We start from the raw sequence: 16,766 nt of genomic DNA on the forward strand, positions 1-16,766 counted from the left end.
ACCTGGGACGCATGGCACTGTCTGAGAAAATGGGCCCTGCTGTGGGGAACACACTTCACATTTCAAGTCTGCATTCTCTTGGAAGTGGCTTGAAAAATTACATACTCTGGAATTTTGATCATGATCTAAATGGCAGGCACATTGTTCCCCAAAGATGGGAACTGTCTCAAATATTCAGTATTTTGGTTCGTTTTTGTGGGTATAAGACATTTTGAAGCTGTTATAAAGTTGATCTGAATTATCTGAAAGTGCATCTGAACACATAATCTCTGATCCTACTTGGAAAGATGGTGATAACTCTCTGAGTTTTTGGTTTGCTTGGGTGAAATGTCAGTATTTCTAAGTGAGGTGATGGGCCCAGCCAACCTATGAAAGTCTGTCAGACCTGTCTGAATTTCCATAGAGACTGGATTTGAGTTTCAGGGAAACAACTTTTCCTTTTGTCTCTTCTCACTTACTCCCTGCTGACTCATTCTCAAAAGGAACTAAAGTGGTAGCCCAGGATAGATGGCCCCGTTGAAAAGACAGCTTGTGGTGAAATCTCTAGAACAACTACGAAAGAAGACACAGTCAAAGGAGGGAAAGGATAATCACATTTTCATGAGATCTGGTGAAACAGAGTTTCTCCTCCCTCTCTTGACTCCATATTTAATAAACAAACATCTTTAAACACAGCTGATAGCATGGTCTGGTGGCTGTTTATTTATCACTGTTTTTCTAATCCTTTCTGCTGCTCACTTCTTATGGCCTCTGATAAGTGATGGAGCCTCTTCCATCTCCATTTCTTAAGGAGCAGGATGAGAATAGGAAGTCTTCGGAGATTTGTACAATTACCTAGATCATCCCTCTTTTAAAAATTTTGTGATTCCTCCTTTCTATGTATTTGGTAAGACCCAAATTCTTTCTTACGGTATTTAAGGTCATCCATAATCTAATTCCACCCAATATTTCCACTCTTACCTTCTCCTTCATATGCTCCCCCAACAAAAGTATTCCACTTTCCTAGAAAGCCCCTGAACCATATCTTCCTGTGCAAGTCCTACCCATCCTTCAAAGCCAAGAGGCATTGTGACTGGTCTGTAGAAAAAAACAAGTATTCTGGAAACAGAAACCCTGGGTTTGAAAACCAAATCTGTCACCTATTAGCTGTCATCTTAGGCAAGCTACCTAACCTCTCTGAATTTTCATTTCTCCCCAATAAAACAGAGATGTGATGATATTACTTCCCATAAGGCTGTTTTGAGGATTAAATGCACGGGTGTATGTGAAAGTGGTCTGTAAACAGAAGGGACTAAACACATAACTCTCGTTATTCGGTCTTTCTGTGTCTCTCCAGTTGAAATTGCTCTTTCGTTCCTTGAGGCTAGCAGAACACTACTGCATTCTGCTGTGCAAACACACACACACACACACACACGCACGGCTTCTCCTCCTGCTCTGTCTCGAGGGCGGCAGCCCTTTTGCCACCAACCTGGTGTCTTGATAGCATTTAATACCTAGTTCAGCGCCTGCCTAACAGGCATGCAGCAGACCTACTGGCCTGCATTGCTACAGCTGGCATCAGCTTACGATGCCAATGGGACTAAGGTGACAAATTCCCATAAGGCCAGCTAGCTTTGTACGGAAAAGGGTTATTCCATAGATTGTCTAATTCTGTCAAATGTCCAAGATATTGGTCCTACGGGTGATAATGTGGGGATAGACACACCCCATCCATTGCCTCTGGGGAAACATCTCAAAGTCCGTGGGCTACTGATGTTGGGTCTATCAGGTCAGTAGAAGAATTAGAGTGACATCATTTAGTAATACTGTCCCACTGATGAATTAGCACATGAATGGGATGAACACTATAGATAAACATCATTAAAGCAACAGAAAATGAAACAGTGTGTAGTCTTCTGCGGAGAGAAAGACACCTGCACAGCTCTGAGATTTCCAAAATTGCTGTTACGGCTGGTTGAAGATTTTGTGAGATTGTGTGTATGTGTGTATGTGTGTGTGTGTGTGTGTGTGTGTGCGTGTGTGTGTATAGATAGTGGTCAATGGCCTTTAGTCTCCTCAGTTTGTCACAAAACAACAAACAAAAGATAGACTTAGAAAGACTGTTTCAAGACAGGACAAAAAAAGAAAGTCTTGTTATTCAAAACAAAACAAAACAAAAAAATTATTCTATACCTATATAATGCAACTGCATGTCTAAAATAAATGAAAATAGTAGGGGTTTTTTTCATTCTAACTCTAGACAGTTGGCCCCTAATCTGAAAATCTTTCTATCAAGTTTCAGGTAGAATGAGACTTTTCCCACAGAAGACGAGGACCTTGCCGATGGCCTGAGTGTTGACTTACAATTTGGGGATATTTTCTGACGTTTGAGGGAGGATAAAGGCCTCAGACCATTCGAAATCCTGCCTGGTGGTTCATCATCATAAAGTTTTCCCAACTCTTTTTTTTTTTTTTCTTTTTGGCTGGGGCAACTCAGTGCTAGCATTTGTCTAATATTACATTTCTAGAAAAGAGGTTTGGTTTAAATCAACCACCTTTCAAAACCAATACCAAATTAACTGGTTGACCCCAAATAGAAAGAGACATCGAAATCTTAAATCTTACATAATGTGGTTATTATTGAAGACCTACTTAATACACAGACTACATATCTTGGGCCACAAGATAAGTTCTAATGCATCTGAGTATATTTTATTTAAATAGTCAAATATTCAATTATTAAAAGAATTGAAATAGGAATTCAGCCCACCTGCCCCTGGTCTGTAGAGGGGCCTATTGGCTATTTAAGTAAAATACTCTATTTTTTGTTGTCTCCTGATTATGGAGACCTTGTTTGTCTACAGAAAGAGAAGGGTTTATTTTGGAAAAATAAAAAAAAATATTATGTAAAAATCCTATCCAGAAATTTGGGATTTTTTAATGAATTATGGAAATAATTCAAGATGGTAGCAATACATTTTTCATTAAATAACAGAAGTGTCTTTAGTCTACAGAGTCAGAGTCTCCATGATATTTTTTAAAAGCTTATCTCTCTGTCTCTGTCCCTCTCTGTGCATCTCTGTTTCTGTCTGTCTGTCTGTTTCTCTTTCACACACACGCACACGCACACACACAGAAACACACTGCCTCCAGGGTTCTATAACTCATAAAAATGTAAAGAAAGCAAATAAAGCGTTCATGGTATAGTGGAAAGAACACTAGCCTGAGGGTAAGGAGCCTGCGTTCTCACCCTGACTCTGTCACTAGTCAACCATGGGATCTCGGATAATTCAGTAAACTCTGGGCCTCAGTTTCCCTTCCCATAAAAAGAGGATATGGAGCTAAATAATCTCTAAAGCTCTAAAGTTGCAAACCTGAAAACCTGAAGTTGAACAGCAGCCGAAGTGGTAGAAACTATTCACAAACAAATAGGATTCATCGTCTGGTAACTCCCCGAGGGAGGCAATTCTATGTGGTCACGGGACGGAGAAAAAGACACAGCCTGTTTCGCCCGGAGTTCTCGTGAGTCTAGGCGCTACGAAGGTTAATTAAAAGATGCAGGTGGGTGAGCGGTTCACTCTCAGAGTGAAGACAGCATCCACCTGTAATGACAGAAGTGAAGTCTTCGTTCCCGGGTATCCATCGCTCTGCTTTCTCCCGGGATCCCATCCTGAAGTTTCCCGACTTGACATGCACTGTCAGTGGTAACCTGCAGCCTGGGCCAGTCTGGCTCACGGACTCTGCTGGTTTTCAAAGCCCAGCTGTCACCTCAACCCTCCTTTCCCGCTTTGCTCTCCCAGCACGTACTGCTTGTGTGATGCTGTGCTTTCCTGAGGCAAAGGGTGAAAGCTGATAGCATCTCTGCCCAACTGCCACTTCACTGCAAGCACCCTCCGTGCCCACTCTGGCTGATACCACCACATTGCTTTCTATCCCCTAACCTGCTTTACGGTTCTTCAGAAGCTGTATCACCCTGGACATAGAATTATTTATTTATGTGTCTGTCACCTCCGCCAGAGTGTATAAATTCCAGCAGGGTTTTGACCCCTGTTTTATCCTCAACACATAAACCAGAGCCTTGGGACATAAGAGACCCCTAATTAAGATTCAGAGCATTAATGAAATACCTATTATAATAAATCCATACCCATGATCTAATTTTCTGCCCAGTCGATCCCCACAAGCCCTGTCCCCAAGGAGAAATTCAACTAATGTACAGTCAACGAAGGTACCAGACTTTATTGAATCCTTACTGTGACCTACGGCAAGGAGGTACTTTGGCCCCATTTTATAGATGAGAAAACTGAGTCTCCAGGAGCTTAGTGCCTTGCTATAGGACACACAGCAACTGAGCAGCAGAACCAAGAATGAACCCAGGTTTTCTGACTTGGAGTCCCCAGTTCATTTCCTTATTTCATTCACCAGGTCTGCATTTTCTCTGACTGTTTCCCCATCTTTAATGGTACCATGTGCATTGACTGAATCAAGCTTCCATAGATGAAATAAGTAGATTCAATTGAAGACTGCCTAGAACTAAGATGCAGTTTTGGAAACCAAGTCATTCTTAAAGCAGCAACCAGTATCACGTGCTTTTCAACAACTGATACCATCACCGTGGGGAGCAGGGTGGTATAGGGTGTTGTTTAACATTTAGGCTAACTTATCTGTGGCAAAAGAACAGTGGAAGGCCTCCTGCAAATTTTGGTGCTCCCAACATGATGCTCGGAGCCTTCCCAGGAGACATTCTTGGAGAGGAGAAGAGAGAGTAATACAGAAGGACTTATTATAACAAGGGTGATGAAGTTAAGATTTTGCAATCACACGAAGTTGTGCAAATTATGCACAAAGTAAAAAGCTTCTGCAAAGGAATCCAGACTTCCTTGGCATTCTGGACCAAACAGCTCCCCAGTGATGAGACCCAGAGGTATTTTGAAATATAAGTATGCTTCATATATGAGGAAGAAATACGCAGGTGCATAAAAATCACATCCAGAATTAGTCAAAGATGACTTGTCAAGGCCATTCAAACTGGGAACACACATTCTGAATCTGTGTCTACAAATTCGACATGGTATGTGGTGTCTTCTGACCTCTCTCAGCCTAGAACTGGATTTCGTGGACACGGAGGTACATGTTCTTGCAAGAGCATGTGAGCGTGATATTTTAGGAACTGAAAGGATTGGAAAGGCACTATTGTAGAGGTAATTTAGTCCCGCTATTTCACTTTTACAAAGAGTTTGAAGCTCATACTGGCTGAATGGGCTGTGCATCCTCGCACAGAGACCTGGCCTCTCCTTGTCCACTGTCCTCTCCAAACACAGTGTTTGAACCAATGTGGGAGTGGGGTCTGGGAACCCCAAGATCCGAAGGTCACCCATGAACAGGAAACTGTGGCTTTCACACAATTTCAATACCAAAGTGTAACTAAACACTCAATCCTTCAGAACGCTGGGCAGTGAAGAAGCCTGCTTGAAAAGCCACTGCTCTGCCCACCAGCAGGGCAGCCAGGCAACCTGGATCAGACAAAAAGGTGCTCCGGGGAGGGTCTGGACGGGACTCACATGCTCCCATCACCCAGGTGAGAAGGAACCCTGTCACTCCCACCCTGGCATAAAGCGCCAGGGTCCTGGTCTAAGCTTGTGCTCATTGACGGCCATGCCAATCCCTGTGTGTGCATCTAAAGAGGTTAGCACATCCTGGGTTCACAGACCACAGCTTCCTCCCTGCCCTCAGGGCCTGTGCTGAGAGGTCTGAATATCGGGGAGATATTGCTTCACTTCTCCTTAGGGTGTCCACATCAAGACCCTGGAGCCATCTTACCACCCTTCCGGGTCAGCTGGGGGCCTTCTGGGTAAGTGGCAAGTATCCTAGTGAGGGGAGTTTTCTAGAGTGGAGCATCTTATTCCTAAACCAGGGATACTGAGACACTTGCACGCACCCACCAACGAGAAGAGAAGCTGGCATGAAATGACCGGTGGGTGACCACCTCCCTGCAGGAATGCCCTCTCACCCATTCCTCACCCAAGCACTTTAAAGTGGAGGAACCCAGACTCACAGAGGCTCCCTTCAACCCAACACAATCAGTAATCTCATCTCCACATTTTCAAGTTCCTGCTGTTGGTGCCTTTTACTTAAGTCAGCATATTTCAAACTTTCAGAGAAAAAAAAAAAAACAGCAAAAAACTTAGAAAATAAAAACCACTACCCCACCCAAATGATAAAAATCTCCTGAATTCTCCGAGCCCGACATCTGCCTCCTCTTCCTCAGCCCTGAGCAAAGACTTGATTCCTCTGGGTTCCGGGAATGGCGGGCTCTGCCAGCCCCCACCTCACCAGACTAATAGCTTTTCCAGACCGACTCGGGCTTGGTGTTGGGGGACAGCCTCGCAGCCAACTCCTGGTCCCATTCATTCCTCTCGGGCCTCTTAAGGCCAGTCTCATTAGGGGCTGTCCCTCCTCTCTGCTTCTGGCTCCACTTCCCCCTTCCAGAGGGAGCAGGCAGTCAACCCTCGTGAAGCCTGCGGTGAAACCCAGACCCTCACCCGCCCCTCTGGGCTGCACTTGGCAACGTGGACCCGGGCGCGAGGCGCGGGGTGAGGCTAGGGGCTGGGGGGTAGGGTTTGGCCGCCCGGCAGTCGTCCGGGCCGCCGGCTCAGGGCCGCTCACTTTAGGAGGAGCGGCTCCGCAGGCGCGGGACCCTCTTCGAGAGGCCGGTGGGAGCCCGGGCGCGGAGTGCGGGAGCCGGACGTGCGGAGCGGCGCGGAGCGGCCGGGAAAAAGATGCCCCGGCGGAGGAGCGGCGAGGCCGGCCCGTTAGTCCCGAGGAGCCGGCAGCTCCCGAGCGCCGAGAGCCCGGCAACAGAAGTACCAAGAGGCAGGGAAGCCGGCCCGCGCTGACATGTAAACAGGGCTTCCATCTGGAGCAGCCCGCGCCCACAGACCCCCAGACACACTCACTCGCACCCCGATCCGCCTGCAACCAATCCACTTGCCCGCCCCTGGGCCCTCCCGGCAGCGGCCCGGGCTGCTGGCGGCTGCCCGCCCGCCCCCGCCGTCTTCGGCCTCGGGGGAGAGGAAGCCGGCCGCCGGGCGGGTGCCCAGCGCCGGGGCCGAGGTGCCCGGCTCGCCGGGTGGGAGTGGTGGCCCCGGAGGTCTCCGGCCCCCGGCTGTGATCGGCGCCCGGCTCCCCGGGTTTCACGCCGCCGCCCCCGCCCGCAGCCCGGCCGGCAGCGCGGTGGGAGGGGGCCGGGCTCCGCTCCGGGCAAGGGGTGCGGGGGAGATCGCCCTCGGCGGGGAGCCCGGCGGGGAGCCCGGCGGCTCGCCCCCGCCTGCGAGACTCGCCACCCGAGCGCGGGAGGAGACGGCGCGAAGCCGGGGCGCGGAAGGAAGGGAGAGTGGCCACGTCTTCCGGGACCCCGGCGCCCCGCGCCCAGCCTGCCCGCCGCCTCGCCGCCCCGGCCGACCCCGGCGCTCCGCGCCCACCGCCCGGTCGCTTACCTTAATAGTCCCGTCCATTTGGCCAAGTCTGCAGCCGAGCCCCCCAATATTCCACACATTGACCCGGTTACAGCCTGACCTCGCAGCCCCTTCGGATTAGCCCGGCGCGGCCTCTCTGGCGCCCTGGGCCCTCCCTGCGTGCCCCCCGCGAGCGCCCTGCCCTCGCTCCCCTGTGCACGTTTGTTGTTGTAGCGGAGCGAAAAAGAGACAGTTAACCGGATGAAACTTTTTTTCAGCTAATTTTGGGAAGTGACTTCACTTTGCGAATGGGGAGGAAGTCCTATCTCTCTCTCTCTCTCTCTCTCTCTCTCTGTCTCTCGCTCTCCTCTCTCTTCTCTTCTCTCCCCTCTGCTCTCCCTCGTCTTCCCTCTCCCCCCCTCACACCCCCTCTTCCTCCCCTCCGCGGGTCCTGCTTTTCGCATCACACACACTATATAAATACACGCGGAGATGCCCAGATACATTCATGCGCTGCGCACACAGGATACTTGCTCCCAGGAGATAAGAGCGAGCTGGGAACAATGCCGGGGTCCACGCCCGGCGCCCGCGCCCTGATTCCCGCAGTCTGCACGCCTCCCCCCACACCTTCCCCCAAAGACCAACACCGAACGCCTTTGGCCTCCTTCCTTTCCAGGGGCCGTTGGCCGAAGGTGGCCCTCCTGACTCATTCACTTGCCGTTTCTTCCCACAGATACGTTCATTAATGTTTTTTCCAGCCGGAGGCAAACTTTTTCGGGGGTTGGGGGGGGGAGGCGGGGGGCGGGAGAGTTTACTCGGGCTGGGGACAACCTGGAGCCTACTGCCCGGGAAGATCCGGACGCGACCGAAGCCGACCAACCATTAGAAAGTGCATCCAATGGGAATTTTTCCACTCGGGCCCTCGGCTGCGGAGTCGCGCAGACTCCCGGAGCGGCTCACCCATCGACGCGGACTCGGGGCGGTTTCGGACGGACCCCGGCAGTCGGGGGCGTGGACTCGGCTCCCAGCGAGCTGTTAGCGGAGGGACGCACGCGGGGAGGAGCGCCTCGGCCCCTCCGCTCCCGGGGAGGTCCAGGCGCCCGCCGAGGGCCGGGACCTGCGGCACCCCAGGCCACTGCTCCGCGCCTTCTAGGGTCAACCCCCCGGCACATACCCCGACCCGATGGCCCAAGCCCTGGCACTCGGGTCAAAGCCGCCTATGCAATGCCACCTTGGGCCCCAAGAAACCTACACTACGGCGAGACGATCCCTCCAGGCTGGCCGGCGGGTCTCCAAAGCACAGCAGGCAACATCCCCACACCGACCCAGACTTCTCCCGGGTGAGACCCCCGGGGCCGGGGCTCCAGACCATCATCCCCACCCCGCCGTGAGGCCAACCTCCCCTCGGCCCGCCTTGTCGGGCCCCGCCATCCGGAGACCTCCTGGGTCCCTCCGCAGTGCCGCCGCCCGCTCCAGTTGGCGTAGCGAGGGGACCCCCGGGCGCTCTCGGCCTGACTCGCTTCTCCCCAACCTCCTCCGAAACAGGTTACCTTGTCCACGCTCTCCAGACCACGCTTTGGACTTTCTCACTTTTATTTAAGAGTCCACCCGGAGAAAGAGGAAAAAAAAAATCCAGAGGAGATCCGAGTCAATTGGAAAGAAAAATTTTCAAAGGGGTGTCCACAGCGGCGAAAAAGGTGACTTATTAATTCTTTATTTCTTCAGGAGCAGTTGAGCCCGAGAGCTCGCTGGCCTCCCTCCCTCCCCCCACCCCCCTCTCGAAATTAGTCTCATCAATTCAGCTCCAATTTTGGGTTCGAATACAGACACGGATCTGAACGTGACCAGACCTGGAGTGGCGGATGCAGCTTGCCAGCGATTGTGACTCGGTGCGCGTACGGGAGAGAGGGGTGGGGGATGGGATGGGGGTGGGATGGGGGCCGGGCCGGCCCCCCCCCCACCTCCTGTCTGCTTCTCAATCCAGGGGTCTGCTCGGGGGCTCCCCTGGGACCGCCACATCTGGTTACCGCTAGCGGGGTCAGTCCCCCCCTTTGCCTGGGGCCACCAGTTCTGGAGTTCAATTAAAAGAAATCAGGCTTAACCCTTTCCTCCCCTCGGCCCCGACGCCCGCCCTCTTTCTCTCTTCCCTTCAGCGTTTCCACATGCTTTCCAGAGAGGAAAGAGGTTAAAGGGAAAGGAAGAATGAATTACATCCTTTCAAACCCCAAATTGTTTCCTTTTCAGCCCAGACTCTGCCGACCTTCAAACGACAACAAGGCTTTCAGGAGGGAGCGGGGAGACCGCTTCCCACACGGACCTGACCAGAAACCCGGCACCCCCGGGCCACATTCCCCCTCTTTCAGGCATAGAGAACTCCAGTCTACGGCCAGAGGCCCCCTTCCTGGTGCTGGGCAAACACTCAGGCCGTTAAAGGCCACCGCAGGCCAGCCAGCGTCTCCCCCTTCTACACCCGGTCTTCCTAGTACTTGAGAAGGCACCTCTGTGGCCAAACATTGGCCAGGTGTCTCTTCCCAACTCCTGTCCAGCCTGGCAAATAACAGATTGGCTTCACTGCTCCGATCAGTAAGTCACCCCAACATCTCTAGTACCCCCAACTCCTTTTAGCAGGAGCTGCCTCTCCCCTAGGGAGAACTCAATGTGGAACTAGATTAAAATGAGGACTTGCCCTCCTGCTTGAGCTGTGGAACTCAACAGCACTTTCTGTTTCTGCCTGTAAAACCAAAGCTTCTGGCAATTTCATAATTTTGAAGATGGTGGGGAGGGGGAAGAGGCTGGCACTGGTACAGCTGTCACCCCTCAGTGACTCACTGACTGGCACTGGGGCCGTGGCTTTGAGTGTTTACCAGCCCCTCTGTCAGAAGCTCCTGTCCATTCACAAGGTCCTCCACCCAGAAAGAAGAGCCCCCCCAACTCTGAAGAGCCCTCTGAGGGAATCTGAGTCTCCCTGTGACCCGCACTGGCATGGCAGTGGGCAGGGCTGCCCACTTATGTAACTCTGGGTTTGATGTCCCACTCCACTGCTGCTGCTGCTTTTTTAAATCCTGAAGGGGGAAAAAAGCCCTAACCAAACACAACAGTAAACAAGTCTGCCCTGTTTAATGTGGTTACCACCAGACATCTGGAAAGATGGTTTGATCCTGGCAGCTCACATTGTTTTCACGAGCAGCCAAAGAGAATATTTCGAATGTTTGCATTGAGACAAATTGATAGAGAGCCTGTGGTGAGGCGGCTACAGATGAAAACGGTCTTGGAGCTGGGGAGGGGGAATCCTTCCCCTTCTCTCTCCTCACCCCTCTTCTGCCCTCTCCCCTCCCCCTCCTCTCCCTTCTCCTGGCCCAGCTAGGGGCTTGTTACCCCAGCCCACGCATTTGCTCACACCCTCTTTCCTGGCTCACCAGAGACTGTCCTGCCTCTCCCTTTCCCAGACTGGGCAGGGCTGGTGACCAGGAGCTGATGCCCAGTACCATCCTGCCCACTCCACCAGCTCCGGCTGGCTTTCAAGTCAGGGGAAGCTCACAGCCAAGGGAGCCGAACCCGCACTGAAAACAAAAGCTAGCAACCGGGGGTCGGGGTGGGGTGAGGGGGACCAACAAAAGAGCCCACCACACGTTTCTAAGTCTAAGGTCACTTGCAGAAAGCATGCCCACGGGGGCGAATACTCAGGAAACCTTTGGACTTGGAGCATTTTCATTGCAACTGTGGTGGGGCGACTTGCCTCGCACCATCCGCACTTGACAATATTTTCAAAGATGCGGAAGTCCTGCTTCCCCCGGGAGGGGAGCGGCGGGGTGAAACGTGTCTTGGCTCGCTCAATGTCAGCCCTTTTGACCCGGTCAAGACTTTCCAGACGCGGCTTCCCGGGCTTCTTCGGTCCCAGCCCGGGTTGGGGGTGGGAGGACGCGACAACCGGAGCCGGGTCCCTGGGGTGCCTCCAGACCTCGGGGCCTCCGGTCACTTGAAACCCCGAAAGATGCCAGGCTTGGCAGGGCGTCTCGGGCGGGTCCTTCCCCTTTCGTCCTCCCTCCTCCCGGCCCCTCCGGCCCGGCGGCCTCGGCGGGTATTCGAGCTGGCAAGGGGGGTGGGGGAGGGCGCGCGGGGGAGGGATGGGCGAACGAGCGCCAAAACTCCAGACTGCACAACTGCAGCTTCAAGTGTCTGGCCCCTCGCTCGAGGCCATAATTAATTTGAGATTTATTTTTATTGGAGAACTCGAGTCTCGTCTGACCTTAGCCAAACAAGGCAGCTCGAGCCGCCCCTGGATGCGCTTGAATGCCGGGGAATATTTCTGCAGGAAGGCTCTGCAGGCGCGCCTGCTTTGAATTTGTTTCTCAGACTTCATCGACTCACAGATTGAAGGAAGATTTAGAGCCTCTGCTGGCCCGGCCCGCTCCCCACGCTCGTTCTTGCCTTAGCGCCAAGAGGGTTCAAAACGCTACGTGGGAGGCCGCGGCGGCGGGAGGGCCCGGGAGGGGGAGGGTCTCTGCGCCCCGAGCCCCTGGCGCTCCGGGGCCGGGTCCCCAGACCACGCGGCGTCGAGGAGGAAATCCCAAGGGAGTCCGAGACTGACCAGAGAGCGCAGGCTGACAAGAGGTGGAGACCAGCCAGGTGCCGGGACCCTCACCCGGTGGCGGCGCCTAGATGGGGGCTTTGGGGGAAGGGAGAATTCAGCCTTTCCAAATCTCCAGCCGCCCTGCCTCCCAGCCGCCCCAAACAGCATGCAAAGTACAGACCTGTGTCCTTGAAACGCCGTTTCAGGACCTGCCGGCCAGATGCTGCCCCTGGGCCGTGCCGTTGCGAACATTCTGGGGCTACCAGCCTCTTTTCGTCTGGCTGGGGGGAGTCTCCCCCAGAATGCAGCGTGGGCTGAACCAGCACGCTGGTTGGAGGGGGAGCGAGAACAAGGAGTCTGGGAGACTCGTAAAGAGGGAAAGTGGGGGACCCTGCCAGTCTCGAGTGGGGCGGCGAGGGGTCTTCGGGGATGTGCTCCTGGCGCTGGGATTGACAAGTGCTTTGCCCAGTGCGGGCACCTCGCAAGGACGTGGTCAGGGTTCCTCCACTGGGTCTCCTGCCCCTCCCCGATACCTGCAAGTGGAACGTCCTGGTTGAACATTCGCATTGGGAAACCCGGCTCCTTGGGTTTATATTCTAGCTCTGCACTTACCAGCTCTGTGGCCTTGGACAAGTTCCTTAACCTCTCTGTGCTTCAATGTCCTCATCTGTACGTTGGCTTTATAATAGGATCTACCTCAAAGGGCTGTTGTAAAGATGAAGTGAGTGTTTAGAACTCGCCTGGCAGTCAGCACAACTTTGCCCTTATTGTTTGTATCTTGGCTCTGCCCCTTGTAAGCTGGGTTACGTTAACCTCTCAATGCCTCAGTTTCTCATCTGCAAAATGGACCACCTCCTAGGGTTGCTATTAATATTAAATAAGTTAGTACAAATACAATGCTCTCCCCCTTTTCACCTTTCTCTTGCTCTTTCCAGCCTCAAACCCGCCCTACGCTCTCTCCTGCGCGGTCCTCCTTGAGCACTTGGAACCCAGATCGCTGCCCGGGTGGAGTGGGCACCCTTGGTTCCCCAGGGTCCGGCTCGTCTCCTGGCTCCTGGGGCCCGGGCGCCTGGACCTGCCGTGTTTGTCAATAATATCGGAGCCGAGTGCTGAGGCGGGATGGCCGGGGCTTGGCGGCCGGGGACTGTTTGTGCCCCTCTGGCAAATGGTAGGCGTAGGGAGCCTTCGGAACAGACCCAAGATTGTCACCGCCCCGCGGACCTCCCGACCTCATCAATGCACCTCTTTGTGCAACAATACAAACTTTGTGGCTGCAGAAAAATCCATTTTTTCCCCTTGAAAGGAGCTCCTGCGGCGAGCGGCTCCCCTGGCGGCCAGAGCTCGTAGACTGCCGCCCCTCTCGCCCTCCCCCAGCGGCTCCCTCCACTCGCCGGGGCCCGTTTGCTTCCTCTCTGACTCTTGGCCTGGGTCAGGCTCCCGGGCTCCCACTTGCCCCCCTGGGTCAGCCTTAAGGTTTTGGGTCCCCGGGTGTGTGCAGGCTCGGGGGTCCCAGTGGATGGGAGAGAGACTGCAGCTCCCCGCCCCGGGGCCCTTCGCAGCCCTCGGGGCAGAGCCGGGAGTGAGAGCCGGGTCAGCTGCGCCCCGCGTCCCGGGAGCGGTGGGGTGGGAGCGGTTACCTCGCCCATAACCCCTCAGGAAGCCTGGACGCCGCGAACCGAGCTCGCTGTAGTCTGTGTCTGCTCTGCCACCTCCTGGGAGCCATCCATCCACCCATCCGTTTACTGATCACCCATCCATTGATTCACTCGTTTTTCATTCATTCATCACTGATAGATTAAACACCCCTTCCCGGCCAAGCCTCCAAAACCTGGCTTCCCCAAAGGGACTATGGACTCCTTCAGACCACAGGCGGGGAAGATGCTACTTGGTGTCAACAGATTTCCCTTGAGAGAAACAGCAGGAGGGCTGCACGCAAAATTGACGCGCCCAGATAAGAGCCGAGAGTCCCCACGCCGTCGAGGTGCCCGGTGCCCGCAGACGGTCACTCCGCCCGGCATTCGCGGGTGCTGGACGCAGCGGAGGGGGCAGGAGGGAGGGGCGGGGGCCTCTCGGGGCGGGGTTTCGGGAAGGAGGGGGCGGAGCCGAGACCTAAGGAGGTGGGAGTTAGTTTGCCGAGCCGCAGCGGTCCTTCCTTTTCGGAGCTGGGGAAGGATCTGGGCTGCTACCCGGAAGGCGGGAGGTCGCGCTTGGGCTGCGAGGGTTCCTCGCCGCGGTCCCCACCCCGGGCAGCTCCGCACCTTCGGCCCGCCCCGCTGGCGGATTTTCATTAAACGTGTAACCCAGATGTCCTGGCCTCGGTTTGTTTACATTCTTGGGAACTGCTGTGGAAAAGGAAAAGGAAAAAAAAAAAAAAAAAAAAACCAACCCCCTTCGATATACCTTCAAATACAGGAATCTGCGCTTTTGAGGGGCCGGTGGAGCCGAGGAAGGTGGGCTTGAGGACCGGGGGTGTCGAACCCGTAAGAGAAGCGCGTCGCGATCACTTGCCCGCACGCACACGCGCGCGCTCACACCCTCACACTCTTGTCCACACGGACCCCTGACTCGGGGAACCTGCTGTGCACGGCGCGGCGTGGGCGCACGACCCATCGGGACCGGACGCTGGCCCGCGGGTCCCGGTGCCGGCGTCTCGGCTCTCCTGCACGGCCCTCACCAGGCTCGCCCACCTCCATTCTCCCAAACAGAAGCGGCCAAGAGGCTTGGTCCTCAACCAGGGATTCCCGAGGGTCTGCGCCATCCTCATCCAGTCTAGCTAGTGGCCCCAGCTCCACACCCACCTGCTAAGAGCGCGGCCCGCTCCACCCGCCTCTTTTCACGCGGAAAGGGGGAAGGAACCCTAGGTCCGGGGAGAGGGTCGGGGGGTGCTGGGGGGGGGTGTCATTACCTGTTTAAAGACGCTGTCATGTCTTACCTTGACGTAAGACGACGTGTCGGGGACTGTCTGAAACATCCTGGGTGGGTGACGAAGGGTCGGAAGGCCCAAGAACCAGCCTGGGTGGGAGAAACCTCAGTCACCCTCGAGCGGAGCAAGGGTGAGATGGTGGGGGGCAGGGTGAAGTGGGAGAGCAAAAGAGAGACGACAGGAGGGCTGGGAGGCTCCGAGCCACCTGGACCAGTGAGGGAGGGTGGGGTGCAGGTACCCTCACCCGTCCTGCGCCTCTATCCCCCAGGCTTCAGGCCAAGGGGTGGTGGTGAGAGGCAGCTCACACCGTTGGGTCTCTTTCCTACAGTCCTGTAACCTTCTATCGGCAACCAGAGATGCCCGTCTCCCCCAGGGCCTGCGTAGTTTCATACCTGGGGATGCAGGGGTGGGGATATGGGTGCGCCCTTGCCAGAGAAGAGAAGGTGGCCAGGATAGAGGTAGGTCTCCTCAGCTTTGCAGCCCGAGGCCCCAGGAAACAGATATACACAGAGTTGCCCACGCTGGGGCCCTCGGGGCACAGACCTTCTGCCTGACTCCCCTACCCCCCACCCCAGGGCTTCACTAGCGTCCAGCTGTCTCCCTCTTCCCTGCTGGGGGACCGCTTAGAAGGGCCCCTGGCTCAAGGTTCTGGAGGTCTATGGAGGCCCCTTTCCCAGAGCGCACCCCTCACCGCCACCGCTTCTGGAAGAAATGGAGTTTCCCCAGCAGAGACAAAGACAATGAATGAGGCGGCCTCATTTCTAGTGGCAGGGGAGGTGGGGTCTGAAGTTTGAATATTTGGACTGGAGGACTCAAAAACTACCCTAGGAGGCCAGGTGCCTCTGCGTGAGTCTCTCCCCGCCTGGCCAAGTCTGGCGGCTGTCTCTCTCCTCTTCCTTCCCTTCCTTCTCTTAAACCATCTCTAACGTGGCAGGGCGCAGCTTCTACAGCAGCCAATGTGTTTCTGATAAAACGCTTTTCTCCCCACTAACGAATTCCAGCTTTTTGGCTCCCGAAGCCACAACAGACACACAAGTTCAGGGACCAGGTACGTTTCTCCAGGCTCCTAGATTCCCATTCACTGTTCTCCCCTGGTGCCCTTGCCCTAGAGTCTCCCCATTTTCTTTGAAAGTTGGAGTGAAATTTGCAAGAAGAGTGAGCAGAAGGGAAAAAAGGACAGAAAAGAAAGCCTGGGAGAGAATGAGAGAAGGAGCCCCAGAAAGCCTCCAGGCTGCACCTAAAGCAGGCAGCCGTGACCCTGCATCGCCCCCAGAGATCCCTCGCAAACGAACACCCACCTTAGACACCCCTTCCTGCTCCGCCAGCAGGAGCTGGATTCCGGCAGCTCCAGGGCGTTCAAGCTCTTGGTGTGAATCCTCTGCCCCCAGACTCCTGATCCTTGGCAGAACGGAATTAAACCTGCTGGCTGCCCAGAGCCAACGTTTGCCTTTCTTTCCAGCGTATCCAGACAGGCAGCCTCAGCTCCTGCACATCCTCGGGGGCTGCAGGAACCACTCAAGTCCGTGCATCCTGCAGCTTTCCTCCCCGCCGCCTCTCTCCAGCGTTCTCCGTCCCACTCCCTCTTCCTCTCTCTTTTCCGTCTCTTAATTTGATTTCCGTTTTCTTATCAATATTTCAACTGCTGTCTGATGAATTGTTCTAATACACAGCCACCCATCTGCCCCCAGCTGCTTTTCCAGAAGCCTCCCTGTGTTACTAGGAAATGTCAAGGATCACCAGAAACCACCATGTATCATAAATGTAAAGACACACAACCGAGTCAAGCCAGGAGGAGACGGAGAAACCAGGGCCTTCTTGAAGCTGATTATTCAGTTTC

The 16,766-nt window shown here is 54.5% G+C and overlaps 1 protein-coding gene and 1 long non-coding RNA gene across 3 annotated transcripts in view; one reads left to right on the forward strand and one right to left on the reverse strand.

Moving 5' to 3' along the window:
• The window catches only part of FLI1 (Fli-1 proto-oncogene, ETS transcription factor), a 120,838-nt gene extending 104,373 nt beyond the window's left edge, over positions 1-16,465 (reverse strand). The window contains exons 1-3 of one of the 2 annotated variants that reach the window (XM_036861444.1): positions 16,228-16,465; positions 14,939-15,018; positions 14,265-14,348 (exon numbers count right to left, since the gene is read on the reverse strand). In XM_036861444.1, the coding sequence (XP_036717339.1) occupies positions 14,265-14,294 (30 nt within the window). In that variant the 5' untranslated portion in view covers positions 14,295-14,348; positions 14,939-15,018; positions 16,228-16,465. Of the gene's footprint in view, positions 1-7,478; positions 8,193-14,264; positions 14,349-14,938; positions 15,019-16,227 lie in introns of those variants that run through there. The other variant, XM_036861445.1, reaches the window with a different exon arrangement.
• On the forward strand, positions 8,274-11,070 carry LOC118899657. Its single transcript, XR_005020970.1, has 3 exons — positions 8,274-8,776; positions 8,982-9,325; positions 9,681-11,070. It is a non-coding gene; the product is annotated as an uncharacterized LOC118899657 (long non-coding RNA).
• Positions 16,466-16,766: the final 301 nt, after the last annotated feature.

The sequence above is a fragment of the Balaenoptera musculus genome, chromosome 8, assembly GCF_009873245.2.
Source record: "Balaenoptera musculus isolate JJ_BM4_2016_0621 chromosome 8, mBalMus1.pri.v3, whole genome shotgun sequence".
Classification (NCBI taxonomy): Eukaryota; Metazoa; Chordata; class Mammalia; order Artiodactyla; family Balaenopteridae; genus Balaenoptera; species Balaenoptera musculus.